The 15,842-nt window shown below is 27.7% G+C and overlaps 1 protein-coding gene across 1 annotated transcript; it reads left to right on the top strand.

Annotated features, from left to right (window-relative positions):
• Positions 1–11,781: 11,781 nt before the first annotated feature.
• On the top strand, positions 11,782–15,593 carry LOC145843119 (N(G),N(G)-dimethylarginine dimethylaminohydrolase 1-like). Its single transcript, XM_082950580.1, has 6 exons — positions 11,782–11,930; positions 12,990–13,125; positions 13,530–13,638; positions 14,046–14,242; positions 15,224–15,364; positions 15,489–15,593. The coding sequence occupies exons 1-6, from the start codon at positions 11,782–11,784 to the stop codon at positions 15,591–15,593; spliced, it is 837 nt and encodes a 278-aa protein (XP_082806706.1).
• The last annotated feature ends 249 nt before the right edge of the window (positions 15,594–15,842 follow it).

Genomic DNA, 15,842 nt, shown 5'->3' on the forward strand with positions numbered 1-15,842 from the left:
AAATTGAGCACTTTTTAATCAAATTAAAATTGTTTTCATCATTAAGTTGACAATCTAATAACTAAATGTGACCTTTCAAATCGGTGAACAGTTTTAAATCTACGATCTTTTGGCAATAATGAAGTTCTTCTATTTTTCGTCAAATTTCTACAATTAATTTAGTCAACAAAACTTAGAGTGATATAATTGTTTTCATGTAAATAATAGTCTCCACATAACAAAACATCAAAGTTAACTAAACTGCAATAATGGGAGTAAGTAACTTGCTTGTAAGTTTGAGACTTTTTATATTTTCAATACTGGGAACGTTTTGTTAAAAGACTTCATTCATAAATACTTCGTGTTCTTCAATCTTTTTAAATGACAAGGTTTCCTCAAAAAGATACTCTATTTTAATTTTAGACGACACCAAATGAACTCGGATTTTCATTAAAAGATCTTTAGCATGTTTCTTCCTTTCATTAAATCTTTAGCTTATCCAAGCATCTGCACCACTAAACAAGTCAGTTTCTGGTGTAATGTGAAGATCAGAGCTTAGTAGAACTTGCTTCACTTACTCAATATCTGACTCTAAAAAATGTTAGTTTCAGCAACTGTTGTAAACCAACGATAGTGTATGCCTTGGTTTTCTTTGAAATATTATTAAGCCAAAGAAGTTTACATAAATTATAGTCTGTAGCTACATTTTGAAGAGTTGTTTTTGTCTTTATATATTTGCATGTTTTGTATTCCACATCTTTATTAAGTTTTATGTGGTTAAATTTCAAAGCTACAACAATTTTGATGGTATCTTGTAGAAAACAAGTAAAAAAAAAAATTAGTTTAGGACCATTTAAAGTATTTCTAAAACTATCATTAACCATTTTCTTAATAAAGTATGTAGTATTAAATTTATATAAATTATTTTTTTTGTAAAACTTATTTTCAAAAGTTAATTACAATAATGATAAATATAAAAGTTTAATTTATTGTATAAAACAAAAAAAAAAAAAAGGATGTTAGGTGTTTTAACCTAATCTTTTATTTAATACTTTACTAAACAAATAAAAATCAAAAAAATCACAAGGTTGTTCCATTTGTTAAAAAACTTCAGACCATCATTTTCAATGAATATCAAATCATTTTTTTGAAAATGTGTTAGAAAAGCTTTGTTTTCAGTCAAAGTCACATGACAAATATTAATTTATCTGTAAGAACTGCCTTTTTTATATCACAGCAATCTTCCACTAAAACTTCTTTTGGTATTACATTAAACAGATTTTCTTATAAATCACTGAAATTACATAAAGTTTACATGCGTTCACATAAAGTAAACTTTGTATTAAATTTTGAAATAAACCAAAGTATCTCTTTTTTAACTTTGTTCTATTTAATGACAGCGTATAAACAAAAAATATTAGTAAGATGATGAAAAAGGATCACTTATATATTAAATTCTAAAGCCTGCAGCTAATCGCAAAAAAAAAATTATCTTTTTTAATAATTTTATTGAGGAACAAGTTTTATATACTCTGGGTTCCATTAGTCTATCGAAAGTTAATTTAAGAATGGTTATCAATCTAAAAACCTTTTAAACTTATAAGCTGTGCAATACAAATTTGTAGGTTTTTCTGAACAATCATTTGAATTTTTTGATGATTTTATTGTTATACTAACTTATAAACTTATTAATTACAATTTGATAGTGATTTTGTGCTAATTAATATTATTGTAATTTTTAATTGAAACAACTTTTTCCTACCTTTTTGCAAGACGTACACTAAACATTACATCTGTTGATTTTTAAGTTTGTTTGTTTTTATTTCAAATTACGAAGGACACTTACTCAAATTTTAACATTTTCCGTAAAAATATAACCAAGAAACAATCTAAACCGGTAGTCAAAATATAAAAATACGCTGTTTAAGTAATTTAGATTATATATAAGAAAATGTTTTGGATAGAATATAGTCCTACTGAAGTTTATTGTTTTTTTATTTGTTTTAGCTTAATTGTAAAAAATAGATTTACTTAAACTTAAAATTATCTGTAGTTCAGTTGTAGTAAACTTTTTTGTTCAATTTAAAGTAAAAAAACAACTATTTCGCAACAATTTTTTTCAAGAAAAGCAGTTGTAAAAAATGACTGCCAACAAAATTAAAATATGGTCACATGTTATTTATAAGTGACATTTAGTTATCACAAGTTTTTAATACTAATTTTAAAATTTTTCTTGTATAAGTATTCGCAGTATATTTAAATATACTTAGTTGCATTTTGACTAGTGCTTAGAAGTTACTTTGAGTTTACAATTAGGTTAGAACTAACTTTTACGAAAATAGCACTACAATATAATACCAAGTTTGCTAGCTTTGTCATTTTAGGTCTTTGTTTAAATTTTGTTGATAAAACGGTAAACCTAAAGAATAAATCAGCAATCAGCATATAAAAAATTAAAATAAGAAATGCAAACTTTTTTCACAAATATTTTTTATTTAGCTAAACTGCGAATACTTGCATAACATTTTACAATAAACAAACAAGCATAAATAAGTTTAAATAATTAAAACTAAACTGAATATTGTACTAATTTGATATATTTATGATGTTTTTGAATTCAATAAAAGGCTTTTTAGTATTTCATTTAAAAGCTTAAAAAATATCCTTGTTAAAGAAACTGAAAATTTAGTTTTAACTTAAAGTTTTAGAATTTATACAATTAAAAAAAACAAGGTATTTTTTTTTAGATTTAAATTTTTTAAAGATTATTCTTTAAATTAAACGAAAAATTAAAAAAAAAACTGTTTTTTGAATATAATTTACTTTTAATCAAACATTTTTTTTATAAACTAAGCTATAAAACAAAACTATGAAACTAAATTAAACACTTAAGCAATAAAATTATGCAGTGGTGGTAAAACTAAAGTTTTTTTCTATATCTTAGAAAACAAAGTTCAAAATTTAAAAACATACCAACTGTATAAATAATCAACTATTTTCAAGAGGTAAAAAATTTTTATGCTTAGTGAAGTAAACACTTTTAGCCATAAAAAGTACAAAACTTTTGTACACTTTCAATATTTTAACATAAAATTTTATTTTATTTTAGCATTTAATTCAATTTTTTACGCAATACAACAAAAATGCTTTAAAAAAACTATAAACCTGGTGTGTATCAAAAAAGAAGTTAAGCAAATAGAAAATATAACCAATATAATAGAATGTTCTTACATTTTTGTTGTTATGTTTAATATTTTATTTTTAGTTTAAATAATAAAATTACTCTATACGTTTTATTTATTTTTAGGCATATATAAAAAACATCATGAAAAGACCATCAAAGTTTTTCTTTTGTAGCAAAAAAAATTATGTATCAATGCAATTTAGAATAGTATTTTCACTTTTTCTTGAATTTCATATAAAAGAATATTGATATAAGTTTTTTAATAAAAATAAAATTTAAAAAATAAATTTTTGTTTAGCTCGACTTTTTAGCTATTACAATGTTGATAAAATACATATCAAGTCTTTCCTTTGAAAGCTTTATAATGTATGATACGTTAAAATACAACATATTTAAAAATGTTTAGAATATTTAAAGTAAGTTAGTTGAGTTTAGAAAAACTTATTAGTACTAAAAAAAAATTTCAACTGGTCCTTTTTTTATAACAATTCTTCAAATAGCTTTAAACAAGTAGTAACTACAGCTAGAACCAGTTAAAATGTTTTTTTTTTTCATACTTTATTTCATTAATACCAAAAAATTTCTTTTATACTACTCTTAAATATTTATTCACAATAATTTTAAGTTATAGTAGTTTAAGAAATTGTTTGCGCAGAAGCTAATGAAAAAGCTAGATTCTCAGTTTTTTCTAATTTAGTACATACATATTTATACGAGCGTTAACTTGGCTTGAATGGCTTTTTTTGTATTTTTTTAAACCAAACTTTAAAACCATTTATTAATTAATTAATGCTAACTTGGAACTTTTTTTTCATTCTAAAGAACGTTCTTTTGCTTAGCTTTTCACAATAATTTTCATCGAATTTCGGTTTTACTTTTGTAGTGGGTCCTCTTTAAAAATTTAATATTATTTTGCATTTTTTTACTTAACACCTATTTTTTCCGAAAATAGTATTTTTTTTTAATTTTCATTTTTTAACATACTTATTAAGCTGAGTTTAAAGACGTTGTTCTTTTTTTTTCAATTTTTTTTCTTATAACATATGCTTAAATAAATTTTTCAGAAAAGTTCCAAATTTTCACGGTTTCGGCTTTTTTACATTGTTTTATAGAAAACTTAAATTATTTTTTAATAAATTTTATTTTTAACAGACTTATATAATTAAGTTTTATAGCGTTATCATACTTTTTTCCAACTTAATATTATATTTCAAATATATGACCCATTTAAGTTTTAACTAAATTATTAGCATTAGATTTATATTGGTCATATATTCATAAAATAATAATAAATTCGGAAAAAAATATAATAACGTCATACAACTTAAATATATAAGTCCGTTAAAAACAAAAATTATTATACAAATATTAAATTTTTGCAATGAACCATAACCAAAAAAAAAGAAAATCGTGCAAATTTGGAGTTTTTCTGGAAAATTTATTTAGGCATACGTTATAAAAAAATGTTTTGCAAAAAAAAAAAGAACAACGTCTTTAAACTCAGCTTAATAATTATGTTAAAAAAAGTATGTTCACGCTCGTCATATTTATTATTATATTAAACAAGTTTTGTATATTTTCTACCGTTTTAATTTTGTTTATAACAAAAATTTATAACAGAAAAACAAAGAAAAAGGATACAGTGAAATGGACATAACTTCTTTACTATCAGTTAGAAATTTGTAAAATTTTTTTTTTTAATTTCATTCTACTTTGTTATTACAATCTTTATTTTTTACGTTAAAAAAGTAAAACCCCATTAAAACTTAATTTTAATACTATTCTTATACATACCGCAACGGGACTAAATCGTTTGAAATGGAAATAGTAACTTAAATTTTATAATTTTTTATCTTTTTAATTTAAGAAATTTTAAGTTTAAATTTATCTAAAGATTCTTTTGTAAACACAGTCGGCGAAATTCGTGCTGAACCAAAAACTGTTATTTATAAATTTTATATTTTATCCTAACACCTGACTGTGTTTACCTATATTGTATAACGCTTTCTCAGTTGCTAGTAAAATGTACATAAAACTAATAACACATCAACATTGAAAAAAAAAATTAAACAATGAAAAACTAGTTTATTTTTCATTAATGTAAGTCACACACGTAAAACAAAACAACGAAACATAGGCAATTGCAAAAATGGATGAAACCAACAAGGACACAGACGCACGATTCGGACCTCAGCTGGACGTCACTGAAGGAAACGATCGATTTTACAGCGGTGGGCGTCGCTCAGCTTCCAACAACTTGTCTAAAAGTGATATGAGAAGCCCTCTGAGCTCGAAGGCCTTGCAAAGTTCTCGCTGGGGTAAAAATAGCATCAGTTCCAAATCCGCAAATTTACAAAGCTATAACGATCTTATATCATCCGGAAAATTAAACAGCGCTAGCTCTTATGGTTTAATACCATCGACTTCCGTCTCCAAAAGTCTTTTAGCAAAAACTTTCGAAAACGTTTGTTCAGCTAAAAAAGTCTTGCTTCGTCAGTAAACAGTTACAAATATGGTGATAAAATAAAACCAAACGAGTTTTTGTCTAAGGCTAGTAGTTCTTCCAAAAACGTTTCAAAAAGTAGCTATTCGAGTATCGTAAAAGGCCATATAAATGCTCTGAGTACCACGAAAATAAGTGGTTCGTCTAAGAACACGAGTGCTTGCCCGGCGAATAAGAAAAGTCCATCAGCTTTGGGCAGCTTTGAAAAACTTCAAGAAATGAAAAATAAAAAAACTGCGACAGACATGGCCAAGAATGATATCTGGGCGAAAACAAAGGTTCAAAAAAGCAAGAAAAGCTCGGACAACAACCTTGTAAAAAGTTCTGGAACTTTTGGAAGCAATTCATCTGCAAAAAAAGCTTTTAACAACAGCAAGAACAAAGTTAAAAGCGACAAGGAAAAAAACAAAAAAGACGGTAAGTCAAAAGGTATAGATAGCTCTAGCAATTCTCTAAACAGGTCTAAAGGGTCTCTAATGAACTCAAAAATTATAAATTATGCCACCAGTAGCTCTGTCAATGCAAACGCTTCCAGTAAATCACTTAAATCTGGCCAGCTTACCAACGATTTAAAGAATAAAATACACGCAAGCATGGAAAAAAGAAAAAGCTTCAAAAGAACTTTGGAGCTCATCTGCGAAGCGGAAAGGCACTTGTACCGGAGCGACGACAGACATTTGGTCCATTTGGGAATAGAATCGAAGTATGGGAAACAACAAGAACACAAGAAGAAAATTCTGAAGCACCTGTACGAAAACTACACGGAAAAGTTGCCCAGGAGCTGCAGGTTCACGAGGTACGAGGATTTCACCGCGCACATACAGAATGCTGAAAACAGGAGGCGACGCGCGGGATGCGTTTTCGTGCACGAGGACACGAAACAAGTCTTGGTCGGGGTCAACACCAAGGGACAGTGCACCGTGCCGGCGGGAAAAGAAGACTACAACGACAGAGGGGACATGATGACGACCGGGTTTAGGGAAGGAGTAGAGGAGGCGGGGGTCAAGCTCAAGCTCGAGCACTGCGAGGGGTGCGAGAAAGGGTACGACGTAGAGGTTTGGGGCAAAACAACGAGGTTGTACAAGGTGGAGGTTGGCGACGGCGACGTCAACATGCAGCACACGGTGCCAGGGGAGATAGTACGAGTAGAATGGGTAGACCCTCGCAAAACGCAGGGCAAGAGTTTGACTAGGTTAACCAGGGAGTTGTTCAGCGTTATTGGGCAAGAGATGAAAAACAGGAAAGCGTGGCTGCAATACGTCAAACGTATCACCGTCCAAGGCCCATCACGGGAATTTTTTCAAAACTTGCAAGTTGTACTTCCGGGTAATGGTATAAAAAAACCTTAACCCATATAAAAAATTCCATAGGAAAATTAAAAGAAGTTTTTTAACTAAAAGTCAATTTTCAAGTTTATATTGTTTAACTTAAGATAATTTTAAGTTTAACATGTAGTTTTTATCGGTCAACTAAATTGCGTTATTTCATTATTGATATCTGAAAAGTTTCTAAATGTTTGAAGTTGTATTAACGACAAATTTTTATACCTGTCATTTTTATAAAATAAAAAATCAGTTTTATAAGTTTGTTTGTCTTTAGCAGAAATTTACGACAATGTATATTTAAAAAGAAAACTGTTTTAAACATCATTCTAGTTCTGTATCTTTTAAATAATCAAGTTTTAATTTTTAGTGTTTTTTTTAATTTTAAATTTTCTTAGTGTTTTTAATTCATAGTTTACACAGAAACTTTATTCTATTTAAATTTGAATAAAACACTTTATGCTCTAACGTTATTTAATTGAATACAATTGGTAAAAAAAAAAGCGTTATTTGTTATCAAAAGGCCAGTTTTAAAAACCTTTTAATTGAATAATTCTAATTTCGTACTTAAAGTTTTATTTTTTCTAAATTAAGTTAATGAGTTTATAAAACTAATTTATCAATGTTTAAAATTCATTATATTTAAAAAATGCTTGAAAAAGGTTACTAATGCGTTTAACATTTGTAACCTCAGTTTAATAATTAATGAAGCTATGTGAACGGATTTAATTATTTTTTTTATCTTAAGAGTTTTTACTAAAACTTTATCTTTTGGTTAACTTATAAAAGCGTTCCAATTTTCATGCAGTTTTTTGCATATTTTTTAAATACAACAAGGAATTTATTTTTTTGTTTTCTAGGTTAAGAGGTTTACCCAACGTATTCTATTTTTTATGATATATTTGTCGTTTTTACAAAGCTTTGACTAACATAATGCTACTGCTTGAGAAATTAATGAAGATATATATCTTTAAATAATAAAAATTTAACTGGTATATATTATAATAGTTTAAGAATGATTTAAAATAAATATTACTAAATTAAAACTAATACAATGCGAAATTTATTACTAAATTTACCAACTATTCAAAAAAAAAAATTTAAAGGTATATTTAAGGTTAGTGCAATAAAAATTTGTTAATTTCTGGTTTGCTAATAGATATTGAAAATCAATAACCTTTTTGTCTTTTTTAGTGTGAGTTTAATTTTACTTAGTTTAATAGTACACTTGGTAAAGCCTATGAGAGTTTAAATATATAAGAAACAAAACTTATCTTGGGTTTTATTTGCACAGTTTCGTTTATATTTATTTTCTAATGTTTTGTACTCATTTTTATGACAAAATTAAGCTAGTTTTAAACTGTAACATCATTTCAAAACAATGTTTTCTACACGCAAACTGCAAACTAACTTTTTTCTTCTCAAACAAGTCAACCGACTTACTTTTTTTTATTAAAAAACTCTTTAAAACATCACAGAACGATATTAATAAAAACTGGTCCGCAACGCATTGGTGTGATTTTGTGGATTCTCCCCAATAATCGCGTCTTGTATTGTCCTGAGAGATCCAATATCCAAATTGATCACCATTGAAGTCAATCAAAATTTATCTTTTACATCTGCACTAAAGCAAAACAAATTTAACATTGTATAGCTGTACTACTAAAATTTAAAAAGTTATTAAACATTTTTTTTTTTTTTTAATTAATTTTGGTTTTGTTTAAATAAAACTGTCATAGCATTATACGGCTGTGTAGAAATGTGTATATTTTATATAAGTATAAAAAATAAAACTGAAAATTTTATAACTAAAAAATTAATTCTATGTAATTTTCTAAACCAGCACTTGATCCTCATATACATTTTAAGCTTATTTAACTTTTGTACTACAAAATCATTTTGTGCTATAATTAAGTAAAAACACCATATAGTTATCTTTACATGTGTTTTTCACGTATGTAAACAGTTAGGTTTTCTTTTCATTAACCAACAGTGCTTTTTTTGAGTTTTGAAAGTTTTAGTCGCGAGATTTGGAGCATACTTATTTATTTTATAAATTTATGTCAGCGTTTAACTTTGGTTTAAAGTAGCGCAAAATACTTATATGAAGTTGCGACAGTATAAATGAGCATCAATAGTTTCTATATATAGATTGGAGGTACTTCTTGCACGACCAGCTTTTGATATGAGAACTTAGCTTCAAATACATTTAAATTTTTTTCGTCCTGAATGTTGTGATTGCTGTTTAAAGTTTGATAAAAATATTTCAATTCCACTACTCTATGTTAATTTTTTAAAGATTTATTTTAGCATTTGCTTAAAATAATAAAAAAAAAACATTTTACTTATCTTATTTACATATTTTTTGTAAATAAGCGTTGAACAATATGTTAAAATGAGCAAAAAATTTAACAATCTTAAGTTTTTACGTTTTTTTTACTTTAGTTTTTCATTAAACTAACTTTAAACTTTAATATATTTGAGACTAATAAAAGTACAAAAAAAAAACAAAAGTAAACAAATAATATTATCAAAAAAGATTTGATTAGCTTTTTAAATTTGAACTTTTTTTTAAATGTAGACCTTCGGATATAAATCACTTTATATATAAACAAGTTATGATGTTATCAATTGACAATTTAAACGTCATGCTTCGAACTGTTATATCAAAATTCAAAAAACTACCCGATGTTCTCAATAAGTTTACAAAAACTTCCACGTAATTATTTCCGGTCGGGTTCAAAACGCACATGCCCGAAATAGCGCCCTCGTAAAACTTTTCCGTTTGAATTGCTTCCACGTTCGGCGACGGTCGGATTGTTCTTCAACTCGTCCGAACGTCGCTTCAGCTCGCTCATTCTTCGTTGACGGCCTTCGGTTAGTTTTCTCGGTGTGTTGAGCAGAACTCGGTTGTTTTCAATTATTTTCTCTTAGCCTCCAACGGCAGACTTCCAACGTCCACCTTTTGATTTAACAAACTCAATTAACAACAGCTGTCATTTTAATTAAAATGTTAAAAATGTTTTTAAGCACATGAACCTGTATAACCGATTTTACCTTGTCTCCTTTACCTCCGGTGCCTCCTTTGCTGCCGGCGGACCAAAATTCGAACTTTCCCCTTGCTGAAACTCCTGACGTTTGTGTGCAAGCTGGGACAGCCGTTTTCCCGAGCAAAATAATTTTATCGAGTGATAAAGATTAATAAAATAAGCGTAGTTAACAAAATAAAAAATGTTCAGACAATAGTAATAAAATAATAAAAACAATAAACACTATGATATAAAAATAGAAACTTATAAATACAAAATACAACACAAATAAAAAAAAAAGAAAAACGTATAAATAACAAGAAATTCTCAGAAATAAATCAAATCATTTGATACAAAATGATATACAAATTTTGTCACCATTTTCTTTTGAATCTAGGTTATAGACCTTTTTTTTGTCAAAATAATATTTATTACCTTTTTAAAATAAGTCAAAAACAATAATTAAAACCAAATTTTTATGAGTTAATTTTTTGTTTCCGTTGTATTTGTTGTATTTATATTTAATAAAATGTGTACACCATTTAAAAGATTATTTTAGTTTTCAACCAACGGTTTTTAATAATGTATTAAAAATTGTACGATCTTCTGAACTATACCCTTAAAAAACGCTTATAGTTGCTTCTTTAAAGCATAAGCAGCTACCAAATTACTCTGTAACAGGATATCAAATTGAACTAAATGACTGTTTAAATTTTATGGAAAGTTTTGAGCTAAACTCCTTGTTCATCCAAGCGTTTAAGAGAAAGCTCGCAAGGTCAAGTGTTATACTGATGCAAGTCAAGATAAGGAGAAAATAAAGAGCAGATAATAAATTTATGATGTAATGTTGAATAAAGTTAAGAACATCGCTATACAAACCCGCCACAGAGAGTGGCGGTGGCATTCTAGCCACAGCCTGCTGCAGTATACATGACATTCTAGAATAGAAATTTATATTGTTTTCTGTGTTATAAGTACCTTTTTCATAATGTTGCTTCTTATGTTGCTAAGTATATAAGTATATATAAATATACTTTATTTTTAATTTAGTAAACTGGAAACAATTAATTCTAAAAACATACGGTTATCTTATTGACAAACTTTTTGGCTAAAAATAAGTTTTTAACTAATCTAAACTTTGGGTTAAAAAAAAAACAAAATCGTTTTAAATTTAATATGTTTCTTTTTATTTATTATTACAAATAATAAACTTATCAGTTTTCACAAACCCACGTTATAAAGTAGTAAATGAGGTCGAATCCAAAAGTTAGAATTTGTAAAAAAATTATAACATTTATAATTTAAAACGCTTAATGAAGTTGTTTATTTGTTTAAAATATTTTGTTTTGGACTATTCTAGTAATACATTTTGTAACCAGGATAAATAAATATCACGTGTAACCAAATAAAATTTACAAATTGTTTGTCAACTTCTTTATTTAGGTTTTTAGTGTTTGCTTTTTAATCAAAACTATTTAGTATGCTTAATTTTATATAACACAACACAGTATTTAACACGAGTAATCATTTTTACTAGGAGTTGGCAAGCATTTGGCCAAATATCATAAACGAAATTGTTTGCGGTTTAATTTTAAGTTTTAATTACATTTTAACTTACATACAGAGTTAGTCACAAATTCAGTTTTGTTACGTCATATGGTGACTTGACGAAAGAAACGTCAACTTTTTTAAGCCTATAGAGTTTGCTCAGATTTAATAACTTTAACAGTTGTTTTTGTAGACAAAAGTTTAAACAGTGCTAAAATGACCAACAAAAGCCAGTTCATGTGCAAATCTGCAGTGATGCGCAAACCCGCCAACTCCCTCGCAAAAGAGGCCCTCCGCATGGAGTACTCCGAAGTAAGCATGGAAAAAGTCAACTTTCAGCACAAACAGCTGCAAAACGCTTTGGAGTAAGTTTTAACTGAGGTTTTAGTTCTAAAAATTTTGTAGTTTAAAAAAAAATTGGAAACCTGAAATTTGAAAAATTAGGTTGAAAAACCTGGAATTTGAGAAATTAAAAAAAACCTGGAAAAGCCTGGAATTTTAAAAAGCTTTTACATGTTAAGTAGAAAAATTTTGATTTGACACTAAAAATTTACTGTATAGATAATTTTTTTTGTAATCATCAAAAGTTATTTTATTAAAAGCACATTTAAAGTAGCTTAACAGTATTTTTTCGATGTTTGTATACTACTTAACACAGTTTTTTACCTTTAACTTAACTTTAAACTAAAAATAGACCCAAAAATGTGTACTTTAAAAAACCTAGAGGAAATTTCTAACACTTTAAAAAAATTTCCAAAAAACATTTGGCAACCCTGATAACCCTAATTTCGTTATGTAATTACAATGTAATCTACTTAAAAAAATGTTTATGAAGTGGACTAAAATAAATTTAGCTATTGTGTTTTAGAAAATATTTACAACTCTATCAGTTGTGTTTTAAAATAAGCAAGTTTGAAAAGTTACTATTTTTTAATTGTGTGACAAAAAGCAACATTTTATAGAACAGATATGTTTAAAAAAAAATTTTTTTTTAATTTGTTTTTAAGTGTAAGCAACAAAGTTTCTAAATTTTAAACTTAAAAAGCGAAAAGCTGACATAAAGTCTGATTGAAAATTTCCTGTACAACTTTTTGCTCAAAAATTTTGACTAACTATAACAAAAGGTTTTACAAGTTTTTGTATGACTCAAAACCACTACAACCAAACTTTAAAAAACATGTTATTCTTTCAAAGTCAAACTTTCAAGTCATATTTAACTTTCAAGTCATATTAAAGCAGTTTTTTTACTAATTCAATAAAAGGCTTATATTTCAATGCCATTTAACAAAGTGATTTAGTTTACAGAATGTTTATTATTCTGCTTTTTGTTACATCAAGTCTACAAACTAAGTGTACTTTTTAACACTCGATACATGGTTCAAAAACTTGTACTACAATCAAACTTTTTCAAATTTATTTTTCAGAAGCTTGGGTTTGAAAGTGCACATGATCGATTCCGATGAGAGTCTTCCCGACTGCGTCTTCGTGGAGGACCCGGTCGTGGTGATGGGAAACAAGGCCCTTCTGACCACTACCGGCCACATCAGCCGCAGAAAAGAGGTTTGGTTTAAAGATTGTAAATTTTTTACTAAAACGTTCATGAGACATTTCTTTTTAAGTGTGGTCAAAATATCGTTTGTTAAAGTCTTTAAGACATTTTAATCTAAACTGGCACGTACTAAATTCTATTAAATTACAGATTACAAAAATAAAATTATATTTTAATTTTTCTTAAAGTTTTTCGCTTCTTATTGCAAAAGAACTTTTCTATTTCATATTATTACCCTTCGAAAAACTTTAAAAACGCACAAGTTTGATTTAAACCTCTGTAAGTGATTGTTTAAGTAAGGCAAAATACCTTTTCAGAACTATGTAATGTACCTAACAAAAACATAACTATAACCCTAACTTAAACTTTTTATTTTTCATTCTATTGAAAAAATAACTTTGACACCAAACATCAGAAAGAAGCGATGAAAACTCAACTGGAAATGATCGAGGGAATGCAGGTGGCGGAAATGTCGGTGTTGAACGAAGAAGCCACTCTGGACGGGGAAGACGTGATGTGCTTCGGTAAATAAAATTAAAACAAATAAAGTTAAAGTAAATAAAAACAATGGTTGCGCAAATGCGCGTTATTTACTCACTTGGGGTTTTTAGATAAACATTTCGTTATTATTTATGCAATAGTTAACACGCAATGCGGTCAACAGTATTTTTTTGAAGTTTTATTACATACACAATTAAAAAAAAAGCAAGTAAAATATCCAGCAGTTTCGCTCACAAGGCAAAAAATACCCAGCAGTCATAATATTATTGAAAATTAGACTTTTTATGTAATTATATAATAACTTTAACGCTTATTTTTACAGTTATTATTTTACTTGTTTGCTGTCGACGGCTTCGAACGCACTTCAAGCAAAATCAACAAGTTCAAAATACAATTTTTGTTAACTTAAAATTTTTTTTTAATACTAAAGAAAAAGAAATATTCGTGGGGGTGAGCACGAGGACGAACCAGGCGGCGTTGGAGGTGATGAGGGGGTACTTCCCCGACCACAAGGTGCAAAGGGTGAAGGTGGGCGGGGAGCTGCACCTGAAGAGCTGCGTCACAATAGCGGGGAGGGACACGATACTGGCGAGCGTTGAAACGCAAGCAACCAGAGACATTTTGAAGGTTTGTTTGTTTGATTGTTGATTTTGTTGCAATCCGTTTTTTAATGTTTTATAGAAAATTGTAACATGACCAGAGTTGGTAAAAGCTAACAGATTACATGCCAATTGAGCACTGAAACTTATAAACTCTTGTTTGTTTTTTGTTAATAATTTCACGCTTGAGTAAATATAGTACTGCTTTTTACCAAGCCTGAACATAACCATCCGGAACAATTTTACTTTAATTTGAAGTAGATCAAATTTTGTAAAAGTTATTGTTATTTTCAAGTTTAAAGTTTAAATGCCTTTTAGGATTTTTTAATTGCATGACTGTCAACTGCATTGTAAGCAACATTTTTAGATGGTTTTTGCATGACATACATTTAGATCATTTTATAATTTTCTTTCAATTTAATCAAAACACACGCAAAGCAAAACTTTAAATATTATCAAGCTATTAAGGTTTAAAAAGTAAAACTGTAGTATTTGAAAAAAAAAGCAAAGAATTATAACATAAAAAATTTAAATTACTCAAGATATTTTTGAATATATAACAATTTCAATACTCACATGAATACGATTGCTAGACATGCATTTTTTTTTTGTTTATTTTTGTATGAATAAGTTAAATTTCAAGGTTACAATGTTATAAAAACAATATTTAGACATTGTTTACGCACTTGGGGTTTTTTAGGTAAACATTTCGTGATTAACATAACTCATTTATGCAATAGTCAACAGTAATGCGGTCAATAGTTTCTTTTTTGAAGTTTTATTAAATATGAAATTAAAAAAAAAAGCAAATGAAATATTACTTTTCACAGAAAACTAGTAATGTTCCTTTCACATTTTGGTCATTTATTTTTTAAACTGTTTTCAAAATGAAAATAATTAATCACAAAAGTATACTTAAAAACAGTTTGTTATCAAAATCAAGTTTAAAAGCAATATCATTGATAATAATCTTCATAAAAACTTTTATAAATACTAAAAACAAATTCAGAACTTGAAACAAGTAGCAACAGAAAAGTATAACTATGTGGAACTTGATAGCCAGTCCACAAAAGCAAATGTGATTTACCTCGAAACTGAGCAGGGTTCGGTTATAATCCACAAACCCATGAAAACTAGCAATGAAATCGAGGTTCGTTCCTATTGGTTGTTTATTTTTTGTTAACATATTCTAACCTATTTTCAAAGCTGTTTTTTAAATAAATGCTTTTAACACTGTATGAGGGTAAAAGTAAATACTAAAAATCGCATTTCAGGCGCTCAACAAATTAAAAGCCGACAAGAAGATAGAAGTAAATACTGACGAACTGGCCAAAGTTGACGGGTGCTTGACATGCTGCTGCGTACTTATTTCAATATAAATTGTTTAAACTAAATTCCTTTCCTGGACAAGACATTAAAAGGTATCCGTGGTGTGCCACTCCAAAACCGTAAGGTTCTTTGTGCACCAGATTTAGGACCAAATATTTTGAGCTTTTTTCTATCATTCAATAAATTGTAGTGTTTGCTTTTTTTTTTGTATGATTGAATCCAACGTATAATTAACAAGTTCAATATATTAAAACTTGATCATAGTTTTTATTATAAATAACATTCTTATTTTAGAAAAA

The sequence above is a fragment of the Thalia democratica genome, chromosome 8 (genome assembly GCF_965202585.1).
Source record: "Thalia democratica chromosome 8, ktThaDemo2.hap1.1, whole genome shotgun sequence".
NCBI lineage: Eukaryota > Metazoa > Chordata > Thaliacea > Salpida > Salpidae > Thalia > Thalia democratica.